The sequence below is a fragment of the Bombina bombina genome, chromosome 1, assembly GCF_027579735.1.
Source record: "Bombina bombina isolate aBomBom1 chromosome 1, aBomBom1.pri, whole genome shotgun sequence".
In the NCBI taxonomy this organism is placed as follows: Eukaryota; Metazoa; Chordata; class Amphibia; order Anura; family Bombinatoridae; genus Bombina; species Bombina bombina.
In genome coordinates, this window is record NC_069499.1 from 1,537,460,978 (window position 1) to 1,537,487,275 (window position 26,298).

Genomic DNA, 26,298 nt, shown 5'->3' on the forward strand with positions numbered 1-26,298 from the left:
CATGCACACTCGCTGGCATTGTCATCCTCATTCTTATGCATGTGCTAGATCTGTACCTAAGAGGCTGTGTAATAAATTATAACATGCATTACCACTTGTCACTTTTAGAATTAGCAGATACTTAGGGATAGATTACAAGTGGAGCACTAATTTAATGTGCGCCCTTAAAGGGGCAAATTTGTCCTTTTTTACGGGAGCACGTTTAATAACCAGCCATTACAAGTGGCTGGTTAATGCTAACTCAAGCTCATCACGGTAGCACTTTTAACGAGAGGTTGGACCTCTGGTTAATTAAAAAAATGTCCCCAATGGCCTCCCAAATAAAGAGTACATATCCTTTATTAAAAATTAAAAATATGACCTTTTTTTTTTAAATAACTACACAAAGCAGTTATAAGGGGCTAAAGTGAGCGGATATAGGGTGTTAGAAAAAAACGGCACTGAAGAGTGCTTTTATATTGCTGTCTATGGGGACTGTGTTTTCTCTATAAATATATATGTATATGCTTATATACATATATTTATGTGCTAATATGTGTATATACACATATAAACACATAAATATTTATGTATATATTCATATATTAACATATATATTTTAAATATGCAGCCCAACACTGTGCGACTTGCCCTCTGTGGTGCGCCATGTTCTTTGCTGTGTCTATGAGCATCAGAACGAGGCTCCCATTGGAGTCTATGGCAGCGTGCTCTCGTGAGCGTAAAGTTTCCATGCGATGCAAATTTGCACTCCACTCAAAATCTAGCCCTTAATTGGGCTCTGGAAATATTACATGTGCAAAAATGTACCTTTATACATATATATATATATATATATATATATATATATATATATATATATATATATATATGGCACTATATATGCGTCTCCAAAGTCTGTTTTTAGTGTTTCCTGTAACTGAAACATTAGCCAAGTCCAGTGGATGATCACCAAAGATCTCTTGTGCAAACCAACTAGCATGACATGTTGTAAAAATAAATATGTTACATGTAATAATATGTACTGTAAATATAAATATGCAATATACAGCAGAGATTTTTCCATCTGTGACCCCTTTTTGAAATGGAAATTTGTTTTGCAGCACCCATTACTATAATATCATTCAAAACAAACCCTGTGTCAGATGAGAATACAATTGTTTTTTTTTATACATCAACATACCACACAAGTGAGGGGATTATTAGCAACAATAAGTAAATTAAACTTTTGTAGCTATTGCAAATCACTAACATTTGGGGGCAGATTTATTATGCTGCGGATGCAGCTGCTTCCACATCATGTTTCAGATAGAGAATACAAATTTAAACAACTTGCTAATGTACTTCTATTATTTATTTTGTTTCATTCTCTTGGTATCATTTGTTGAAGGAGCAGCAATGCAGTAATGGTTTCTAACTGAACTCATGGGTTAGTCAATCACAATCGATATATATATATATGCAGCTACCAATCATCAGCTAGAACCTAGGTTCTCTGCTGCTCCTGAGCTTGCCTAGATAAACCTTTCAGCAAAGGATAACAAGAGAAGGAAGCAAATTAAATAATAGAAGTAAATTGGAAAGTTGTTTAAAATTGTATTCTCTATCTGAATCATGAAAGAAACATTTTGGGTTTCATGTCCCTTTAACTCATCTGCCACCTCTGAGGTGGCATACAGCAATCATCCTGATCAAATATAAATATATATGATCGGGATGATTGACACCCCTGCTAGCTGCTGATTAGCCACAAATGTGTAGGGGGCAGCATTGCACAAGCATTTCACCAGAAATGCTTGTGCAATGATAAATGCCGACAGCGTATGCTGTCTGCATTTAGCGATGTCGGTCGGACATGTTCGCCTCAGCGAATCATGTCTGTCCGACATTTCATAAATCTACCCCTTGGACTCAATGTCTAAATCCATGAACCATCCATGTTGGCTTCTTCCCTCTGTGTGACAATGAACAACGCCCACTCATTTGAAGAGGTGGAAAATGAGTTATGTGCCTCCCACACATTAAAGTGAAGGTCAATTTTGACGAATCAGTGCACGGTTTTTAATAATCCTATTAAAAACAAGGGCACTTTAATTAATCAAAATTGACATTTCAAACATTTTCTTAAAAAAACTGAGAGCCGCTGCACCGATTCCTCCGCCCGTCGCAAGCCCTCTTTGCGGGTCCAAAATGACGAATCCGGGTTAATCCAATCACGGCGTTCCCTCAGGCCATGATCCACCCGGGGGAAAGTTGTGATTGGAGGAAGCCGGATTAATCATTTCTGACGTAAGCAGAGGCTTCCGATGGCCGGGGGAATCGATGGAGCAACTTTCAGGATTAAAAAGTATGTTTTTGAAGAAAACGCTTGAAATGTCAATTTTGATGAATTAAAGTACTCTTGTTTTAAAAAGGATTATTAAAAACCGGGCACTAATTCGTCAAAATTTACCTTCACTTTAAGCAAAATATGGAAAAAAAGTATCTCACAAACACTCACAACACACATTCCCAGTACATAATCCGTTGGATTGGTCAGATCCTGTGAAGTCATGTACGGAGGTGTGGTTATGGAAAGACTGTTTGTTTGTGAGTGAAAAACTGTATTGGTACTGATGCCAAAACTCAGTCCCACATTGGCAGCAAGAATCTGCTAACTTGCATATTGCCACTTATCCCACAGTGACTATATCACAGATATTTTGATTTTAAGCTTTGTTATTTTAATGTTTTTAAAACAAACGATCTTTTAACTGTGTTGCACACCTTTGTGTGAATAATACTACACTAGGTGGCAAACTGGCAATCTGATTCTCTGTTTTACTTATAGATTGGATACGAGATTTCTCAATTTATAAAGCATGTTGGAAAACAAATATTTTGTGCATGTAAACATACATTATAAACTATATCCTTTACTCAATATCAATGTTCATTATTTATAGCCATTTTGGTAATCTGAGAAACATAATTATTGAAATAACTCTATTTGTATCACATTTATTTTACTTAATCAAATCTTGTGGGACTCCCAAAAATATGTAAGGAATCCCACAAGGGTCCCAACCCCCCAGTCTAATAAGCACTGAAATACAGTATTCCATTTTAACCTGCCTTTTGGTCATGGTTTTAGAAAATAGACTGTTGTGAGGTATTATAAAGTAATGCATGTAAAGCAAGAAATAGTCACTATTTTAGCATTAATGACCTTGACATCTCCATAGGCTACCAAACATTTTTCTCAGTTTCACAGCTCACACTAATAAACTGGTGTTGCTTAGCAACATATATAAACTGTGTACTCGTTCTCACTGTGTTCTGTAAACTCAAATGCACATCCATTTTAATTGTTTACATACTATACAAATAAATGATGAATGTTTATATTTTGTTGACCTCAACTTTGAAGTTCTTTATATTATATATGATTTATTGTCACCCTTAGATAGCTTAAAGGGACAGTCTACGCCTTAGTCATCTTAAAGTCTTACCTTAGATTAAGCTGCATATAGCCTCCTGTACTCCTTTCTATATCATGCAGTGGGAACAGTAAAAAGTTTATTTTAAAAGGAATAGTGTTTCTGCCAAGCTCCACCCACTGATGACATCATGATCTGGAATACATCAAGCTGAATAGCATTGACAGTCTGTTGAGCCTTTTGTGATTGGACTACATCAATCCAAGAAAGGAGCACAGAGGGCACAAATTTAGGTATAAAACTTCACCTTTATTCTAAACCGATTAAAACCAGAAATCCAACAAATGGGCACAATTCAAGCTTGAAAAGTTGCAGTCTGATGATAACAGCTGACGCGTTTGTGATTGGACGCCTTATGTAGCCCAGATTGTGAAGTCATCAGTGTGCGGGGCTTGGCAGCCATTTAAAAATGGCCAATAACAATATTCATTTTAAAATAACTTTTTTACCATTCCTGTTGCATGATATAAAAAAGGGGAGGCTATTTGTAGCTTAATCTAAGGTAAGACTTTCAGATGACTACGGTGTAGACTGTCCCATGGAGACACAGGCCTACATAAACTATATAAGGTTTTATATGAAGATTCAAGAAGAATGTTGCAAAACAAAAAAGGTTGGTGATCTCTGCTATAAATGTTAGAATAGCCAGCTACTTTTTACATTGCTCAACAAGAAACCACTTACCCTAAAGAGTGCAGAGACCGTCTGGAAAGATGAGCCCTTCTTTTTTGCTCCCTTTTTAGCTTTTTCCTCTAAAATACATAACAGGATCTTGATGATTAAAGTTCATTTAAATACAAACTACAGTGTTTAATTAAGCATTAGAAAAAAGTTACATATGTAGGGCTTAAGGTAAAACATATATATATATATAAACATAAAAATTGTTAAGAATTCGATGTATGCGATGAATATCAGAGAATCACAAATAAAAGGACGGTTTAGTCAATATTAAACTTTCATGACAAAGATAGGGCATGCAATTTTATGCAACTTTCCAATTTACTTCATCATACTTTAATCATCAAATTTGCTTTGTTGCTGTCTGCATTTGTCTGGCGGACATGATAGTTACAGCGGATAATTTCAGCCAGACACTTAATCAATCGGCCCCATTGGGTGAACCAATAACATGAGGCATATATGTGCAGCCACCAATCAGTAGCTCCTGAGCCTTCCTAAGTATCTATTTCTAAAAGGGATACCAAGACAACTGAACAAATTACAAAATAGAAGTAAATTGTTAAGTTATTTAAAATGGCATTCTCTATCTGGTTTCATGTACCTTTAAGGTTTAGATTGTAAATTAAATGCATCTCTGTTAAGAAATGTAAAACATTTAGGGATAGATTACGAATGGAGTGCTATTTTGCGCTCCCGCTTGCGCGTTAACTGTGCTAGGCAGAGGCTTTTTGTTTGCGTCGGGTTGCGATCGCATTACATATCGAAAGAAAAAAGTTTGCGCTTAAACAAAGAACCTGACGTGAGCAAAAAGTTGAACTTCGAATATTGCAACCGCGTTAACATATTTTCCCATAGACTTCAATGGCGCACAAAAAACTTCCAAAAATACCCTAATACCCATACTCTCGCTAACTGCGTTTTTTCAAGAGTGCTAAACCCAACATGAAATATGAATATTTCCCATTCCAAATTTCCTTCTTAAATAAATATTTCTGATGATTTTTTTGGTAAAATAAATTTTTCTCTCTCTCTGTCTCTCTGTCTCTCTCTCGCTCTCTCTGTCTCTCTGTCTCTCTCTCTCTCTCTCTCTCTCTCTCTATATATATATATATATATATATATATATATATATATATATATATATATATACACACATACATATACACCTAATTGTATTTACTATATATATATATATATATATATATATATACAGTATATAGGAATAACTATGTGAAAATACTTAGAACATATTCCCCTATGTGAAGAACATTGGAATTATGTTATGTTAAAGCCCTTTGCAACCCTTTTTAAGCACCTTATACCTTATTTAATATTTTTATGAAACACTGTTTATATGAATGTAACTGTACTTTTACAAAAAATGATGTTGTATTTTATACTTTTTTTTTCTTCCCTTACCATTTACGCGAGCTCTGAAGTCACGCTAACTCAACGTATGTTAAATTTGATTGTGCTCAAGCAAATGCATTTACTCTTAACTCGTAATACGCGTACTATTTCTGCCACGTGCGCAAAAGTTAGCGAGCCACTTGTAATCTAACCCATATTGTGGTTGCAAATGATCAATGAGAGATACAATACTACTCTGAGAGACTAGAACATTTCTTGAAGATGGGGGTGAGGTTTATATAACAATTTTAAATACAGGTGATGATGAGCATTTCAGAAATTGTACCTTTTTTTCAGATTTGCAAAGTAAAGGTATTTTTTAGATATTTTTGTAGAAGTTCCTGTTAATAAGAAATATATGTGTAATTTAGAAAAATATTTAAATTATATATTTATTTTTCTGCTTTTATTATGTTTGTTTTTTAATATTTGTATGTTTTAATATACTAAAATTTCTCTACGATATTTAAAAAAAATAAAAAAAAATAAGCATAGTAAAGCAACATTTTGGGAAGATTAGAAACAAAGTTTTAGGGAGATTGCCTGTGTATAAAGCAATGCTTTAAAGTGTTTCACAACTGCTCTTAAAGGGACAGTCTAGTCAAAAATAAACTTTCATGATTCAGATAGAGAATGTAATTTTAAACAATTTTCCAATTTACTTTTATCACCAATTTTGCTTTGTTCTCTTGGTATTCTTAGTTGAAAGCTAAACCTAGGAGGTTCATATGCTAATTTCTAAGCCTTTGAAGGCCACCTCTTCTCTCAGGGCATTTTGACAGTTTTTCCCTACTAGAGGGTGTTAGTTCATGTGTGTCATATAGATAACACTGTGCTTATGCACATGGAGTTCCATTGAGCCAGCTCTGATTGGCTAAAATGGATGTCTGACAAAAGAACTGAAATAAGGGGGCAGTTTGCAGAGGCTTAGATACAAGGTAATCACAGAGGTAAAAAGTGTATTTATATAACTGTGTTGGTTATGCAAAACTAGGGAATGGGTAATAAAGGGATTATCTATCTTTTTAAACAATAAAAATTCTGGTGTAGACTGTCCCTTTAAAACAAAGCAGAGCAGGAAAATAAATGTTATCAGACTTTCTAATAGCCAGGCCGAGCAAATTTCGCTTTTCTAGTGGAGCACATAGGTTATCCACATTTGTATTAAATCAATGTTATATGTTTGAAAAATAAAGTTATATTTTCTTCATATAATATTTAAGATTTAAATTGTATTCATATCATATAGCCTTCAGTTTAAGTCAGTTGGAATCAATATTCAAATGTTACCTACAAATAGTAGGTTACAATAAATATTCAAATGTAAAAATTCAATATTTGAATAAAACTTTGGATATTTAAATGTTAAAGGTACAGTCTACACTAGAATTGTGTTTTTGTTTTAAAAGATAGATAATTCTTTTATTACCCATTCTCTAGTTTTGCATAACCAACCCAGTTATATTAATATACCTTTTACCTATGTTATTACCCTGTATCTAAGCCTCTGCAAACTGCCCTTTATTTCAGTTCTTTTGACAGACTTTCATTTTAGCCAATCAGTGCTGACTCCTCGGTAACTCTACGTGCCTGAGCACAATGTTATCTATATGGCACACATGAACTAATGCCCTCTAGTGTTAAAAAAATGTCAAATGCATTTAGATAAGAGACGTCCTTCAAGGTCTAAGAAATTAGCATATGAGCCTCTCTAGGTTAAGCTTTCAACTAAGAATACCAAGAGAACAAAGCAAAATTGATGATAAAAGTAATTTGGAAAGTTGTTTAAAATGACATGCCCTATCTGAATCATGAAAGTTTATTTTGGACTAGACTGTTCCTTTAACAGTAAATGCAGGGGTGTGTTTTGGCCCTAGGCCATCTAGATGAGTGCCTAGCAGGATTTAAAGGGGGCAGCACATTTGAGGGGTAGCTCTATGGTCACTCCTTTGCTCTCAAAGATCTAGATTACGAGTGGAGTGCTATTTATTTCTCCTGCTCGTGCATTTACTCCGCCAAAAGAAAGCTTTTTACACACGTTGGTAGCGTGTTTATTGCAAGTTGAAAGTAAAAAGTCTTTGCACGAGTGCTAACCCGACGCGCCCAAAAATCCAAACATGTAATATCTTGACCACGTTAACTTATTCCCCACAAACTTCAATGGAGCGTGAAAAATCCCCAAAAATCGTGCAAACACGATCGTATTTTCTCAAGTGCACTAACCTGACATTAAATATTAATATTTCACATTTCAAAGTACTTCACATAGAAAAATATGTTCTAGTTATTCATAAATACATATTTCAATATATCTGATTCAGGTTCAGCAGCCACTTCATGCTCACTGAAGGAAGTGGAACTTAAACGATATGCAGATGTACAGCAAATCCAGAAAAAATAAATAATCAATGTTGGGGGGTTTTTCAGTTAAAGAAGCAAAGTATCCAGAAGCTAATTTAAAATGAAACAGGAAGTCAATGATTGGGACTCTAGTGGTAACTTGCTGTCTTTATGGGTAGAGAGGGACATATGACCACACCAGGATGTGACCTCCAGTAAAATCAGTCTTCTCCTTCATGTGTGTGTCAGAGGTTGGTGCGACAGAAAATATATAAAATAGGGAAGAGCTAATTTATTCAACAAGATGTAAACAATGTAATTTTGCAGCTGGGGACATTTACTTAAAGGCATTTCCTAAATAAAAAAGAGACAGTCTAGTCAAAATTAATCTTTCATGATTTAAATATGGCATGCAATTTTAACTAACTATAACTTAGATTACGAGTTTTGCGTTCGTGTTTTAACCCTGAAAAAAATGGCTATTTCAGCGTTAAAACAGCAACGCAGCCATTACGAGTCTTGACGGTATAGCTGTACCGCAAGTCTTTTAGCCTGTAAAGCAACATCAGTCACGCACAAAATCACGTTTTTTCATGGGAGTCACATAGCGCTACCAGTTTTTGCGGTGAGGCTAAAAAGCTTGCATTACACCCTATAACGACAAGGTCCGTACCGCCATCTGAGACCAGTAGTTATGAGTTTTACGCAACAAAACTGTTACATAAAACTCATAACTAACTAAAAAAAATTAAGCTACCCATTGCCCTGAAAAGGGCATTTGTGTGGGCATTGCCCTTAAAAGGGCATTAAGCTCTTTTTCCTGCCCTTAAAAGGGCATTCAGCTTGCCCAAACCCTAATCTAAAAAAAAAACCCACCCCAACAAACCTTAAAAAAACCTAACATTAACCCCTCTTTAGGTACTCACAGTTGCTTAAGTCCCAGTTGAAGGATCTTCATCCCGCTGGCTCCATCTTCATCCATCGTGGGACCGGCATCTTTTTCATCCCTGCGGCAGTGGAGCAGTCGATGCCGGAGGCGGAAGTCCAGGCGAAGGTCTAAGGCAAAGGTCCCGGTGAAGATCTAAGGTGGAGGTCCAAGGCGGAGTTCCAGGCAAAGGTCCAAGGCGGAGATCCAAGGCGTAGGTCCAGGTGGAGTTCCATCAATCTGACATGGAGGTCCTCTTCATGCGATTGTCCGTCGCACACTGAGGATTCAAATGCAAGGTACCCCTTTTATACTGGCGGTACCATTGCATTCTTATTGGCTGAAAATTTTAAATCCGCCAATAGGAATTAGAGTTGCTAAAGTCCTATTGGTTGGTCAAATCAGCCAATAGGATGAGAGCTACTGAAATTCTATTGGCTATTCAAATCATCCAATAGAATTTCAGTATCTCTCATCCTATTGGCTGGTTTGAACAGCCAATAGGATTTTAGCAGCTCTAATTCCTATTGGCTCATTTATTTTTATTTTTTAAACAGGGTATTAGAATAGGAATAATTTTATTGTTTTGGATAATTTTGTTTGTTATTTTTTGTAATGCTAGGTTTTTTTATTTTTTGTACTTTTAGTGTTTTTTATTTTTGTAATGTTAGGTTTTAGTGTAAGGCAGCTTAGGTTTTATTTCACAGGTAAGTTTGTATTTATTTTAACTAGGTAGTTAGTAAATAGTTAATAACTATTTACTAACTAGTCTACCTAGTTAAAATAAATACAAACTTACCTGTGAAATAAAAATAAAGTTTTATTTCACAGATAAGTTTGTTTTTAGTTTTAAATAGGTATTATTTAGTTAATAATTGTAACTTTAATTTAACTCTATTTTAATTATCTTAAAGTTAGGGGGTGTTAGGTTTAGGGTTAGGTTTAGGGTTACGGTTAGGGTTAGGTTTAGGGGTTAATATAGTTTAATTTAGGTTGTTGCGATGTGGGGGGCTGGTGGTTTAGGGGTTAATAGGTTTATTTAGTGGTAGAGATGTGGGAGGGCAGAGGTTTAGGGGTTAATAACTTTATTTAGTGGCGGCAATGTCGGGGAGTGGTGGAATAAGGGTTAATAGATTTATTATAGTGTGGGCAATGTTGGGGTGCAGGGGAATAGGGTTTAATAAATTTAGCATAGTGGCGGCGATATATCGGAAGCAGCAGATTTGGTGGCGGCAATATTGGGAGTGGCAGATTAGGGGTTAATAACACTATGTATGTGATGGCGATGTCGGGGCAGCAGATTAGGGGTGTTTAGACGTGGGGTTTATGTTAGGGTGTTAGGTTTAAACATAACTTTTTTTCCCCATAGACATCAATGGGGTTGCGTTATGGAGCTTTTCATTCCGCGATCGCAGGTGTTAGGTTTTATTCTAACACGCTCTCCCCATTGATATCTATCATTGATATCTATGGGGATGTGTGCAGGAGCACGTCAAAGCAGCGCTTGTATTTTGTCCGGTATGGAGCTCAACGCAACCATATTGCATGCGCAATCCGGCTTTTTCAAAACTCCTAATGGCAGCGCTATGGAGGGTGAAATAACGCAACTTTTGTTGCGTTCGTTAACTACTCTCTATAGCGCAAGACTTGTAATCTACCTGTTTCTAATTAACTGTTATAACAAAATTTGCCTTGTTTCCTTAGTATTCTTTGTTGAAAGCTAAACCTAGGAAGGCTTATATGCTAATTCCTAAGCCCATGAAGGCAGCTCTTATCTGTGCATGTTGACATTTTTTTTACAGCAAGACAGTGCTAGTTCATGTGTGTCATATAGATAAAATTGTGCTCACTCCCATTGAGTTATTTATGAGTCAGAACTGATTGGCCAAAAACTGGGGAATGAGTAATACATTTTTTCAAGTAAACTGTCCCTTTAATGTATGTATCATGTGAAGACATCTACAAGACGCAATGGATCTATGTGACATGATTTTGAAACAAAATGTCGAATGTGACACATAATGATGTTAATAATTGATTAGATTGTTGCTGGATTGATAAAATTAAATGATGAGATGCAGAGCATGCAGGTAGACACCTAAAGAATGTCTAGTGTGACACTGTATGTTTAGGGGTAGAACAATCATGTTGCTGCGGTTCCCCATACTGAGTAACGGATAGAAACATGCGGTCGCAGTAAAGAAGGAACTGTAAAATGTGTTACACTTTGGCCAAATTTACCAATATGAGATTACAGGTTATAAAGTAGGTTGCAGTACTTTTGCTGATATATACTCTGTATATATAGAAACATTATTTTAAATTCCCTTTAATGATTTAGACCAGGACAACAGTAAAATATCAACTTGAAAAATCTAACGCAACCACATTGTATTGCATCTTTTGTACATGTTTTAATATGTGCACATTCAAACACACATATGGATCCACGGACAAGCTGCACACTTCTTTTAAGCAGATGTATGTCTTCAGTTACACATATATGCACCTTATAAAAATAAAGACACAATATAACATGATACCAATGTATCTGGGATTATTTACCTGCGTCTGTCCCGGTATATGTAGCATAAAGATTTGACAAGATTTTCATGGAAGATTTCTGATAGAGTGTGACAACTGATTCGTTTAGAGGGTCCTTATTCTTCTCTAGCCAGCCAGTAATGTTGTAGTCCACAGTTCCAGCATAGTGGATAAGGGAGAAGTGAGCCTCAGCTTTGCCTTTGGCAGGTTTTGGCTTTTGGAAGTTGTTGGACTTGCCAAGATGCTGGTCGTATAGCTTGTTCTTAAAGGAAGTGTCGGTTGCCTTGGGAAACATGCACTCCTCTTCAAGGATGGAGAAGATGCCCATTGGCTGAAGGCAAAACCAAAATTTTTACTTAACAGCTATGTGATGAAATACTAGAAGCCAGTATATGAATGTACAATTTATAAATTCATGATAAGAATACATGCCTATCCTCTGTTTTGGAATAAAAAGATACAATGCTGAGGCTGGATATGTAAAACAGATTTAGGGGCTTAATTATCAAGCTCTGAATGGAGTTTGATGCCCCGTGTTTCTGGCGAGCCTTCAGGCTTGCCAGAAACACAAGTTATGAAGCAGCGGTCTAAAGACCGCTGCTTCATAACCTGTCCGCCTGCTCTGAGGCGGCGGACAGACATCGGCGGGAATCAACCCGATCCAATATGATCGGGTTGATTGACTCCCCCTGCTAGAGGCCGATTGGCCGCGAATATATGGCATATGACAAGGTGTTTGACTGGACAGGGCTATTGTATAACCAAATATCTAAAAATGTATTTGTATATATATATATATATATATATATATATATATATGTATATTAAGCCTCGCGGGTTAAAAAATTTGCTTTCAACAGTGTTAGTGCACAAGCAAAAAAAAAATTTAGCGCACCACTTGTAATCTAGCCCTTAATGCTTTGCACCTGATGTCTCCAATATATTCAATATCAAATTGTTATAGCCTAATCTTTAGGGTTATAAAACTGTGACAATAAATTACATTTAGCTAAAACAATATTCATTCTCAATTTTGTACTTTATAGAGCTATGTGGTTTGGTCAAATCAGTCTCATCTTCAAATGGCAATCACTTTCCCACACTGCTCTGTGTGACAGCTCATAATGATGACCTGAGGCAAAATGCAACAGAAGACGTTGCAGGGTTATTGGAAAAACTGATTGCAAGTTGTGTGTTTTTAGTTGTAGTTTCAATATACTGGATTAATATTTTTATGGTTGGGATATATTTATTTTGTTTTCCCCCTCAGGAAAAATCCCTGTTAGTAAACAAGATTTGTGTCCTCTTATTCAGCCTTCATAACACTCAGCCTGTTCAGTGTAGTTCTTTAATTAAGATGTATTTACCTTCTCAATAAGCTCAATGCAGGCAGCCAGATCCATTCCAAAGTCAATGAATGTCCACTCGATACCTTCCTTCTTGTATTCCTCTTGTTCCAAGACAAACATGTGATGGTTGAAAAACTGTTGCAGTTTCTCATTGGTGAAGTTGATGCAGAGTTGTTCTAAGCTGTTGAGCTGTTTGGATAGAAAGAGTAAGACTTTGAGATAAACAAAAAATGTTTTGTGCAGAATACTTAACAGATCTGGAGATATAATCAGGTAAAGTAGGCAAATGTCTAGGGACACATTACTGGCTAAGAAATACAACTTTACAATAGATTCTCCATAAGTGTATTTGACTAAGTATTTACAATCACCATGGCCAAGTACAGACAATCACCATCTTCTCTGAAGAATGAATATGCTCTTTTTTTGACAGATATACATTTTGGTGGGATGGCATGCTTATGTTGATACAATCATATCCACCTATGCAATTCTCTTGAAATAAACCAAACCAGGCCTAACATTGTGGGCATGGTCATGAAGATGGATGGCTAGGATTAGACCTATAAAAATGAACTTAAAAAACTCAGTGTAACTATTTTGAATTGCAGGAGACCCACTACAACAAGCACAGTATCCCCACAAAGCACAGAGAATCTGCTCTAAATATTTTGGTTCCCAAACAAAAATAGAGATGTTTATGAACATTCCCTAGACTGTGAGATTTAAATTAAAAATAAGGGAGTGCAGAATTAGCTTTTTTCAGTGTGTGTAAACTATGTAAATCTGTTGCCAAATCCTATTCATGTTTATTATAATAAAATTCATGCTTTTTCCAGTGCTCCATCTATAGTCTGTTGATTCATTCTGTAGCTGAAATTTTTTCTACAAGAGGAATGTTAATAATCGACCGTGAGTTCAAACAGGATGAGTAGGGGCAGTTTAACCAACTGTAACCAACTAATGTATTTTTGGATTTCTTGTGTGATATAAACTGTTATTTTTTTATTGATGGCATAAATAGCATTAATATAAAAGTGCATTGAAAAAAAATCAAAATTCTTTAATAACCAACCTCAAAGATTTCAAAACCAGCAATATCCAACACTCCAATGAAATGCTGTCTTGGTAACTTCGTATCAAGTTGCTCGTTAATGCGGGTGACCATCCACAAGAATAACTTCTCATACACGGATTTGGCAAGTGCGTTGACATTTTGGTGCACCTAAAAGGAAGGGTAATTTATTATATTGCTGTATAAAAATCTGTTTTAATTTAAAAAAAGGAAAATAAAATTGTTACTGACCTGCTCTACAGTTTGACTTTTAGTCACATATTCGTTTCCGACTTTAACTCGGGGGTTGCAAAGTGCTTTTAGCAAGTCTGCTGAGTTTAGGCCAGTCAAGTAGGCAGTTTTGTCAGCCACTGTAAAAATAATGTAATTTACTTTAAATAAATTTACATAATGACTAAGAAAAGCTGCAATTATATACACTTCTCAAATTGTCAACAATTCTTTTTTCAAGGATAGTAGGATATGCTCCTCCCCTTATAAACACTTCTTATTCCCCTTTCTTTCTCCCCATATTCTCTCTGCTACCCTCTCTCTGTCATGATTCTCATTTATTCTTCCATCCATTTTCTCTTGTTTCTGTCATTAAAGAGCTCAAAATCATCCTTAAATTTGCAGCAGGGTCTTGATTTGCCACTTCTTCCACTCTTTATGTCCAGATTTATCTAAGAGAATCCTTGGACTTCCTAACTACTGCAAACACCAAAACCCTGCACATGAACTACCAATTACTTTCTCCTAAATACTCTGATCCACCATGGACCAGCTAAAGCCTGTCCTGTACCATTAGGCTCCACTCCCAGAACACAGAACCACCTCTGTAACCTGAACTCTCCTTATGCCAGCCCTCATATTTTAAAGTGAAAATGTTAGTAGATATGTATAGCCTGTGGCCTACCAACATTTGTGTCTGGTTATTAGGGACCCAGGAGGTTGAGGGAGGCCCATTGCCATTTTGTGGGTGGGCCGTGTTGGAGTTGTTGGTGGTTAATGGATGGGACTGTGGGTGTGTCTCAGCAGTTTGTGGGTGTGTCTGTGTGGTCCATGAGTGGAGTTAGGGGGAATTCTGCAAATAGAGACTATGGCAGTCTCAGAGGGACAGCAGGACAGAGGTCAAAATTAGGGACTGTCCCTCTCAAATAGGGACAGTTGGGAAGTCCTAGGGTCGAAGCCACTAACGTCTGCAGGTGCAAGTAGATCGGGATATGATAAAATCTGTTCCAGATTCTCTAAGCAATGGACACAATCTGTTCACAACACCTGCATTTCATACTGTTTTTAATTTGAAAAAGCTCTCAATCTATTTAGTTGATGTATTTTTTAAAATGCAGTTCTTTTTTAAGATGCACCACCTTTAATTTACCATTAAACAATATGCATTATAAACTATTCACATATATGCTGACATACAAATAGATTAGAAGAGGAGAGCGATTTGCATTTTTTGCCATTTTTATTTATTTATTGCAGGTTTTTTTTCTACTTCCCACAATGCAGACCAGGAAACTATGAGCAATTTTGCCATTTCCATTCAAAGTCCTCATCTTATTTGAATCAATAGTCAAATATAATATGTATGCAGAAACATTTGTTCTGGTACTCAAATTTCAAAGTAAGGACATTCGCCCACCCTTAGTGCTGAGAAATGGAACTGGGAAACCCTGAAATAGACTTTGTGGGCAGCAAAGATGCCCAGAGATAAAAAAATAAAATAATATAAGAGGAGGAAAAGGATTATTTGCTAAGCAGCCTTTTCCTGAACTTCTGCCAGTCTACTAAATCATCAGCCAGGAAAAATCCCTCAAGAATGGTTCTCTTTGATACAGTATCTTAGTGATAAGCATATACCAGAAAGTGTTCCTCTGCTTTCATCCTGTATTATTATGTATTTAATAACATAGCAGCTGAAATATTATAATTATTATTATTATTATTTTTTATTTGTATAGTGCCTCCACATTCTGTAGTGCTGGGTAAATCACTGAGTATTAGGTAAATGATATTTAGGTAAATAAAACTAAAATAAATAAATACGTGAGGAGGGGGGCTCTCATTCCCAAAACAATCTACAGGTCCAGTTCTATAAATGTCACCATATATTTTCACAATCACACTGTGCAATAGTAAAATATAGGCTATCTCAATAGGACACCTTAGTGACAGCCATGTTTATCTTTACATTGGCAACACTTAGCACTTCCAGGGCTCCAGGAGCAAAGGTATCAAAGACAGCAGCGATACTATGCTATTTCCGCATGCCTCAGGCACTCCTACAGCCCTGGAAGCCCTTGCGAGGGGCGACATACCGATACGGCACCATCATTGACGGGTTAAACAATTTATATAATTCAAACCAGAGAGCAGCAGTTTTACTTAAAGGGACACTAAACCCAGAAAAAAACTTATCTTCAATCAAAATATCGATATATTTTGAATAGTTATGTAATTAGCATTGTTTGTCAAATTATTACCGTTTATTAGCAATCCGATATAGAAAATCAATTTATTTCCAAACCCACTGCTGGCTATTGTTTTCTAAACTCTAATCCTGAACGATAACCCAGGTTATCAAAATGGCGCTTTTTGGACGCTATGCGCATGCGCAATATCCCGGCACATCACTCACAGCAGACAGGAAGACCCTGTATCTAAATCAGACATAGCTGATGAATACGCTACACATAGCAGGTAAGAGCTGAGTGCTGCGCTGCGATGCGAGAATCAACCCTAACAATAACGAACATTAAATCTTTATAGCACAATATGAAAAATGATCAATTAAACACATATTAATTTCATTAGAATAGACACTTTGTGGATATTATGACGATTACTCTGATGGAACCAAATACTATTGTTATGGACACTTTATGTGCAAATATGCTTGCCACAACGGATCGCAACTCGCATGCGCATGGTGACTACATTGTCACATAATGATATGCACGAAATAGGAAATTGGGTTTGGTCGTGCACGGCCCATATTAGAGGGTTGGATATAATGACGTCATCTGCAAAAAAAATTATTTAATTTTATAGCGTTTCTAAAGTTCATTGGACTGTAAAATTAAGTTGTTGAATAAATGTACACCTTATTGATTGGAAATTGATTTTCAGGTTGTGGCCAAAAACGGAAAGTTTTGGAATCCTTTAAAATGTTTTTCTTTAAAAAAGATTTAGCATGTGATGGCAAATAACTTTGTAATGTGTAGTGCAATTTAAACAAAACACTTCAGGAAAGTTCTTCTTTGTTAAAGGGACATGTTAAGCGAAAAGAGGCTGCTTCTTGGGTGGTAACTAGCCATAGAACAAGCTATTATGCTATTGTTCGTTCCCAGGTGGAGCGCTTTTCTCTTTTTATTTATTCAAATTATGACTCTTAGGGAAGTCTCCCTAAGTGTGATGCGGGAATCCAGACGTGGACCTGTTGCTCAGTGTGCCTAGAGGGATATGGCTGCACCTCACTGACGAGGCCCACAATAGGCTGAAACGTACATCTGGGGTTTTGTTGTTTCTCTCGTTCAGAGAGGGATTGCCTGGTATTTCGGGGCTGGACTGTACTGTGAAGTCAGGATCAGACTGATATGCTTCAGGAAAGTTCTTCTCTGTGAAAGGCACATGATGAGCAAAAAGAGGCTGCTTCTTGGGTGGTAACTAGCTATAGAACAAGCTATTATGCTATTGTTCATTCCCAGGTTAAGCGCCTCTCTCTTTTTATTTAACCCCTTAAGGACAAGGCCATTTTTCAATTTCTTTCCCTTAAGGACCAGGGCTATTTTTACATTTCTGCGGTGTTTGTGTTTAGCTGTAATTTTCCTCTTACTCATTTACTGTACCCACACATATTATATACCGTTTTTCTCGCCATTAAATGGACTTTCTAAAGATACCCTTATTTTCATCATATCTTATAAATTACTATAAATTTTTTTATAAAAAATGAGGAAAAAATTGAAAAAAACACACTTTTTCTAACTTTGACTCCCAAAATCTGTTACACATCTACAACCACCAAAAAACACCCATGCTAAATAGTTTTTATATTTTGTCCTGAGTTTAGAAATACCCAATGTTTACATGTTCTTTGCTTTTTTTGCAAGTTATAGGGCAATAAGTACAAGTAGCACTTTGCTATTTCAAAACCACTTTTTTTCAAAATTAGCGCTAGTTACATTGGGACACTGATATCTTTCAGGAATACCTGAATATCCCTTGACATGTATATATTTTGTTTTAGAAGACATCCCAAAGTATTGATCTAGGCCCATTTTGGTATATTTCATGCCACCATTTCACCGCCAAATGAGATCAAATAAAAAAAATTGTTCACTTTTTCACAAATTTTTTCACAAACTTTAGGTTTCTCACTGAAATTATTTGCAAACAACTTGTGCAATTATGGCATAAATGGTTGTAAATGCTTCTCTGGGATCCCCTTTGTTCAGAAATAGTAGACTTATATGGCTTTGGCATTGCTTTTTGGTAATTAGAAGGCCGCTAAATGCCACTGCGCACCACACGTGTATTATGCCCAGCAGTGAAGGGGTTAATTAGGGAGCATGTAGGGAGCTTCTAGGGTTAATTGTAGCTTTAGTGTAGTGTAGTAGACAACCCTAAGTATTGATCTAGGCCCATCTTGGTATATTTCATGCCACCATTTCACCTCCAAATGCGATCAAATGAAAAAAAAAGTTAAATTTTTCACAATTTTAGGTTTCTCACTGAAATTATTTACAAACAGCGTGTGCAATTATGGCAAAAATGGTTGTAAAAGCTTCTCTGGGATCCCCTTTGTTCAGAAATAGCAGACATTTATGGCTTTGGCGTTGCTTCTTGGTAATTAGAAGGCCGCTAAATGCAGCTGCGCACCACACGTGAATTATGCCCAACAGTGAAGGGGTTAATTATGAAGCTTGTAGGGAGCTTGTAGAGTTAATTTTAGCTTTAGTGTAGTGTAGTAGACAACCCAAAGTATTGATCTAGGCCCATTTTTGTATATTTCATGTCACCATTTCCACGCCAAATGCGATCAAATAAAAACAAAACGTTCACTTTTTCACAATTTTTTTCACAAACTTTAGGTTTCTCACTGAAATTATTTACAAACAGCTTGTGCAATTATGGCACAAATGGTTGCAAATGCTTCTCTGGGATCCCCTTTGTTCAGAAATAGCAGACATTTATGGCTTTGGGGTTGCTTTTTGGTAATTAGAAGGCTGCTAAATACCGCTGCGCATCACATGTGAATTATGTCTAGCAGTGAAGGGGTTAATTAGGTAGCTTGTAGGGAGCTTGCAGGGTTAATTTTAGCTTTAATGTAGGGATCAGCCTCCCACCTGACACATCACACCCCCTGATCCCTCCCAAACAGTTCTCTTTCCTCCCCCACCCCACATTTGTCCCTGCCATCTTAAGTACTGGCAGAAAGTCTGCCAGTACTAAAATAAAAGGTATTTAAAAAAAATATTTACATATGCTGATGTGTAGGATCCCCCCTTAGCCCCCAACCTCCCTGATCCCCCCCAAACAGCTCTCTAACCCTCCCCCTCTACCTTATTGGTAGCCATCTTGGGTACTGGCAGCTGTCTGCCAGTACCCAGTTTACTAAAAAAAACAGCTTTTTTTATATTTTATTAATTTTTTCTGTAGTGTAGCTTCCCCCCAGCCAAAGAGCAACCCCCACCCCCTCCCAGATCCCTTAGATGTATTTTTTAAATAGATTTTTTGCCCACTCTATCCCACTTTTTTAAAAAAAAATTCTGTAGTTTAGCTGTTCCCACCCACTTCCACCACATGCACACGCCCGCCCCCGCCCTCCCGTCCACGCACGTGCGCCTCCGTGCGCGCCCCCGACGATCACGCCCACGATCCCACCCCCCTCGACGTCATATGGCCCATCGATGGACGCCCACCCGCCTCCCAGGTAAGCTCCCACCAACGATACCGGCCATCGATGTCCGGTGCAGAGAGGGCCACAGAGTGGCTCTCTCTGCATCGGATGGCCAAGGGGTGTTATTGCAGGATGCCTCGATATCGAGGCATCACTGCAATAATCCGGAGCGGCTGGAAGTGAGCAGTATCGCTTCCAGCCGCTTTAAACCCCTAATGTCGTACAGGGTACGTCGCTGGTCTTTAAAGACCAGGTTGTGTGCGACATACCCTGTACGACATGCATCGTTAAGGGGTTAAACAAAACCCTGCTTTAGCTTTTTATTGTAATGCTTTATTGGTTGTGCCTTCGGTGCACATGTGTGGGTGCTTATTAGTGGGTATGGTGAGTGCACAGCACTCAAAGTATACAAACTAATCAGCACCAGATTTAGTGCTGAGATCTGCACTGTGCGCCTGCACATATACTAATAAATTATTTTAAAGTCTCTTATAAGGGAGAAAAAGCTGGTGCACAGCAACTGGTTACAACAATGTAATAGAAGTTGTATGCAATAGTTTTAAATTAAAAATACACTGGACAAAATACCTCTAGCTCCGGGGTTTTCAAACCTATCCTCATGCCTCTCTAACAGGCAAGATTATCACGATATCTGAGCTGGTGAACAGGTGAACTAATCAGCTGATTTGTAAACATGGTTAAGCTTGCACTCAACTTAGGTAACCCTGAAATTCTAGCCTGTTAGGGAGGTCTTAGGACAGCTTCAGCAGTTCCTATGATATTCTAGGCTAGTGATTAGGGATGGGCAAATTTTTCAAAACATTCGAAATTTAAAAGAATTTCGATACATTTGTTGGTTCTAATCGAATTTCTAATGTTTATATAACATTCTAACATTATTTTTTCAAATTTTTGTTTTTAAATTTTCAATAACATTTTGAAAATATTTGTTCGAATAATAGAATGTTTAACTATAAATTTTACATCACATTCAATTTCAAATTAGTTTTATCCAAATCGAATATTTAATATACAATTTTGTTTTCTAAATAGTATTTCTAATTTACAATTATATTTTATAAATGTAATATTTATAAAATATATATATAAATTCAATCTATGTTTTATAAATCTAATATTCAAATTCAAATTCGAAATAGTATTTCTAGTCTACAACAAAATTTTCGAATGTGTATATTCAATCTGTTATGTACATTTGAAAGTGACATTCGAAAACTGGAAACAAAATTCGATTATAGAATCTTTCAGAATATTCGTTCTTATCAACATTCAATTATGTAAATCGAATTTCTACAATAATATTCGTCCTAACATTCGAATTTGACTATAAACACATTCGCCCATCCTTACTAGTGATTCACAAACAGCTGGAGAGATGAGAAATATATGAAAGAATATAATATATACATTGATGGGGTGTCAAAGGCATATAAAGAATAAGTCAGAGGTATCACAAGAAATTCATAAACATGACAAGGTGCTTCAGAAGGAAAAATATTATTTAGTTTCCTACCTTCAGTTCCATCAGGCTCCGCCTGTTCTTCACGTGGTCTCTGCTTGAATTTCATGACTCCGTAGTGCATTACTGCGCCCGTTAACTTGTAAATACCAACTTTTTCTTCAGGCGTAAAGCCCAGAATGTCTATAGCACTCTACAGCCAGATGCAAAAAACATAAGAAAACATAATATTATATATATATATGTATATACTGTCTATATATATATATATATATCTATATATATATATATAAACACACGGGCACAACAGTTTAAAGCGACATAAAAGTGCAAAATACTGTTATGTGTTAGATCATTTTATTATTTCACTATGCAAATAACTGCGTTAAACCCCTTTAAAGCTGTTAAACACATAGTCAACGTCAGCTCCAGAGTAGCAATGTAATACTGATAGCTAGCTGAACACATCTTGTCATCCAATGACAAGAGGCATGTGTGTGAGGCAACCAATCAGCAGCTAGCTCCCATTGCTGCTCCTGAGCCTACCTAGGTATGCTTATCAACAAAGGATACAAAGAAAATGAAGTCAATTTGATAATATATGTAAATGACCAATTAAAAAGTATTAGAGCTGTGCATCCAAGAAATTTTAATTTCAGATGAATATTCAGGGAAATTTGTTTCCCCAAATATTTGGTGACTGCCCTATTTGGTGTACGTTAAAACTAAACAAATACTGAATTGTAGTAAAACATTTACATTAGTTTTCGTTAAAATGAATGTAAATGTTTCAAAGCTACAGGTGAAAAGTTCACCTGTAGCTACAATAGTAACAATATTTATATAAAATCACTCTGGAGATCTCGTTAAGATAAGTATTAACCCCTTGAAAAATTAAACTAATGAATACTGACAATTTTTGTAAGTATTTTTGTGTTGTCTTTGTGTGTGTATTCATGACAAAACTAATGCACATCTCTAGAGAGTATTAAATATTAATTTCTATAATAGGTGCAGTGTAACTATGAGGGTGTTACACCTCTGTGCATGAAACTAGAGTTTTTTCATGGGCAAAAAATTTGTTTCATCCAAAAGATTTGTTTCCTATTTTCCAAAACATTCAGCTTGGCCAACATTTAGTTATTTCCAGTGTTAACAGAAAACTTGCAACTAATTAAAAAAAAAAAAAATTACATTAACTTTTAGAATTCGAACAATTAAAATAATCTTTCTTTCAATGCCACCTGGACATACAGGGGTTAATTACAAACCTTTAAAAAACTTTGTGTAATGATTGTTCTACAAAATTCACTATTAAAGTCTATGGGGCTTTTTTTTAGTTAAATCCTTTAATAAGCTTTTCTAAATGTTTGTGAGAAAATGCAATTGGGTTTGAGTGCGAGTAGGGTGTTAGTGAGCACCCTGGGTAGAGCTTGCTGATTGGTGGCTATACCCAGGTGCTCAAACAAAAATTGTCCGGCTCCTAAGCTTACATTCCGCTTTTCAAATAAAGATGCCAAGAGAAATTAATAATAGGAGTAAATTAAAAAGTTGTTTAAAATCTGAATCATGAAATAAAAAATTGGATTCCATATCAATTTAAAGGAACAATCCAGCCAAAATTGAAATCCACATGGAGCTATTTCAGTTTTGAATTTATTTTACATACATAGATTAGCAAAAATGCTTCTAATAAAAGTATTCACCGGGCACCAGCATTTTAAACACAGCACTTGTTTAGAGATGTTAAGGTGCTTGTGCCATCTGGTATTGACTCAATTTGTTAATTGCTTACATAATACAAGCCCCACTGGTGTTCTGAGCAGCTACAGTGTATAAAATGCGGGTGCACTAAAAATATCTAACTATGCTTCACATGCACATGCAGTGAAAAATGCTAACACTAAAACAGTGATAACTTTTACTAGTATATATATATGATTATGTATATTGTAAATTTGTTTTTATTTAAAGATGCAATTCATATATGTGCATTTATATTTTTACTGTAATGTCCCTTTAAATTCAGCTCCTTTCCATGAGAACATACTGAGGTAGGCGCAAGAGCAAGCATGCACCTTGAGCACTATAAGACAACATTGTTTGCACCAATGGTTGTAACAATGTTATAGATATAGCACTTAAAATACGTGCACACTCCTCAGCCTATGTCGGTATATTCTCATGGAGAAAGCTAAGTAACCAAAAAAAAATTGTAAAGTTTTCTTTTTCAAATGAAATGCTCTGTCTAAATCATGAAACTTTAATTTTAACCTCAATATCTTTTTAAATACGGAAGCCCTGAGAATGCGTTTCTGATGTTTAGGTTTTTTAAGATAGGCATTTTATTTGGGGGGTGAGGGGTTACTTTGGTTTTAAAATAGGGATCTATTTTTTGCCAAGTAAAAGAGCTAAATCAATTTAGGGCAATTTGTATTGTATATTTTAGTATTAGTACAACAGGGAGTATTGGTGACTTAGGGGTTAATAGGTTAGGGGGTGTTTGCTATGGGGGTTGTGGCAATTTATAGTTAATAGGTTAGGGGGTGGTTAGGTTAATAGGTTATGGCAGATTAGGGGTTATACTGTAGCAGGGTTAGGTTGCACTGGGGGGTGAGGGCATGTAAGGGTTAATAGTTTAGAGCAGCATTAAATTATATGCATGTTCTTGTATAATGCATATGAATTTAAGTATTGTATAGATTTCAAACTTTTTTGCATGCCCTTTCTATTATTAAAAAAAGATTTTTAAAATCCATACAATACTTAAATTCATATGCATTATACAAGAAGATACATATCATTTAAACATTGTATAGAAATGTATTGACAAATCTCCTACAGCTATAATAAAGAGTTGTTGTTTTTTTGTCTTATTAGTCAGGAATAGTGAAGTTGTGACATAGATGTAGGCTTTTTGTGGGAATTAGCTGCAGGAGAGTAAACCACAGATTAATTCGGATACATCGCCACAGTAGTGCAATATATTCCAAGGGCAGCCCTGCAGGTTAGGTATAGGGTTTCAGTCATATTTTTGTCTCGCCACCTTTTCAGTGTTGAGATTTTCCAGTGAGAGACAGGTAGTGTAGGTTTTAGGTTTAGATTACACAGGTATTATGTGACGTGTTCCTACACAGAAACCGTTTTTTGTTTCAGTGAGCGCACTGTCTGTGCTGCATAGGAACACTTCAAATTCAGCTCCCCCCGCTGAAAGCTCCAGCAAGTGGTGATGTTGAGGGATTTTTGCAGAAGACTTGATCAATATTATATCCTACGTGAAACACATTGCCACTCGTCATCACTTTGTGGGTTAGCCCCTTTTCTAGAATATATCAACAGACTGATTGTCTGTCGATGCTTTGAATATTGGGGCTTAAAGGGACACTGAACCAAAACTTTTTATTTTGTGATTCAGATAGAGCATGCAATTTTAAGCAACTTTCTAATTTACTCCTACTATGATTTTTTCTTCATTCTCTTGCTATCTTTATTTGAAAAAGAAGGCATCTAAGCTAAGGAGCCAGCCAATTTTTGGTTTCAGGACCCTGGACAGCACTTGTTTATTGGTGGGTGAATTTATCCACCAATCAGCAAGAACTACCCAGGTTGCTCACCAAAAATGGGCCGGCATCTAAACTTACATTCTTGCTTTTCAAATAAAGATACCAAGAGACTGAAGAACATTTGCTAATAGGAGTAAATTAGAAAGTTGCTTAAAATTGCATGCTCTAGCTGAATCACAAAAGAAACATTTTGGGTTCAGTGTCCCTTTAAATGAGGGCCATTAAAATGGTGCATGGTCTAGGAAATAAAATGTAGAAGGAACTACTTTCTGACCATAATACATAATAGCTCAGAGTTGAAAAGAGAGGTGATAAAGCTACATCACCTGACCAGCACTACCTCCCTCTTAAATTGTAGCTTGCCAGCCCCAGCTGCTGCGGCCCCACGGGGAAAACTCCTGGTGTCCTGGTTGGCCAATCCAGCCCTGGAGGACCTAAGACCTGCATTTGTAAAGTTGTGTTTAGCAGGTTTGCAGCACACAAGAGCACTAAAGCAGCTTCCGCTGCTTGATAAAAGGAGCCCAGAATTGTAAAATAAGTGATTATATTAGCTGGGATATAATAGGGCTCATGTGGGTGAGAGAGTGTCTAATTAGTGGTGCTTCCGGGCACTGGCTGTGTAAATTCTGCTGCTAGGTAGGTAGCCATCATTACAATTTGGTAATATGAAAATAGAGCTACTTACATCAGTGGCCATTAACTCTTCTGCATCATCAATGCTGGCCACAGAAATCTCCCCCATGCTTATGTAGGGAAAATCATATGGATTTGTTGTAATTAACAGCATGTCTGAAGGAAGAAAAAAATATTATATATGACTGCATGATAATACATTTTCAATTACTTTTCATTTTTCAAATACTATTTAGAGACTCCATGACAAATAACATTTAAATGGACATTTAACACTTTGCGATGGTGATATAAAATGATAAATTATATATACAGTTGTATGCAAAAGTTTAGTCACCCCTGACAATTTCCATGATTTTCATTTATAAATAATTGGGTTTGAATCAGCAATTTCATTTTGATCTATCAAATAACTGAAGGACACATTAATATTTCAGTAGTGAAATGAGGTTTATTGGATTAACAAAAAATGTGCAATATGCATCAAAACGAAATTAGACAGGTGCATAAATTTGTGCATCCTTGTCATTTTGTTGATTTAAATACTTGTAACTACCTAGCACTGATTAATTGGAACACACAATTGGTTTGGTGAGCCCATTAAGCCTTGAACTTCATAGACAGGTGCATCCAATAATGAGAAAGGGTATTTAAGGTGGTCAATTGCAAGTTGTTGTTCTCTTTGACTCTCATCTGAAGAGTGGCAACATGGGACCTCAAAACAACTCTCAAATTACCTGAAAACAAAAATTGTTCAACATTATGGTTTAGGGGAAGGCTACAAAAAGCTATCACAGAGATTTAAGCTGTCAGTGTCCACTGTGAGGAACATAGTGAGGAAATGGAAGACCACAGGCATAGTTCTTGTTAAGGCCAGAAGTGGCAGGCCAAGTAAAATATCGGAGATGCAAAGGCAAAGGATGGTGAGAACG

General features: G+C 36.3%; 1 protein-coding gene across 1 annotated transcript in view; it reads right to left on the minus strand.

Annotated features, from left to right (window-relative positions):
* Positions 1 to 26,298, minus strand: part of LOC128654636 (myosin-3) — a 156,585-nt gene that overhangs the window by 92,876 nt on the left and 37,411 nt on the right. The window contains exons 11-17 of the mRNA XM_053708659.1: positions 25,419 to 25,522; positions 21,225 to 21,363; positions 14,035 to 14,153; positions 13,804 to 13,953; positions 12,747 to 12,917; positions 11,401 to 11,710; positions 4,161 to 4,228 (exon numbers count right to left, since the gene is read on the minus strand). Coding sequence (XP_053564634.1) covers positions 4,161 to 4,228; positions 11,401 to 11,710; positions 12,747 to 12,917; positions 13,804 to 13,953; positions 14,035 to 14,153; positions 21,225 to 21,363; positions 25,419 to 25,522 — 1,061 coding nt within the window. The remainder of the gene's footprint in view (positions 1 to 4,160; positions 4,229 to 11,400; positions 11,711 to 12,746; positions 12,918 to 13,803; positions 13,954 to 14,034; positions 14,154 to 21,224; positions 21,364 to 25,418; positions 25,523 to 26,298) is intronic.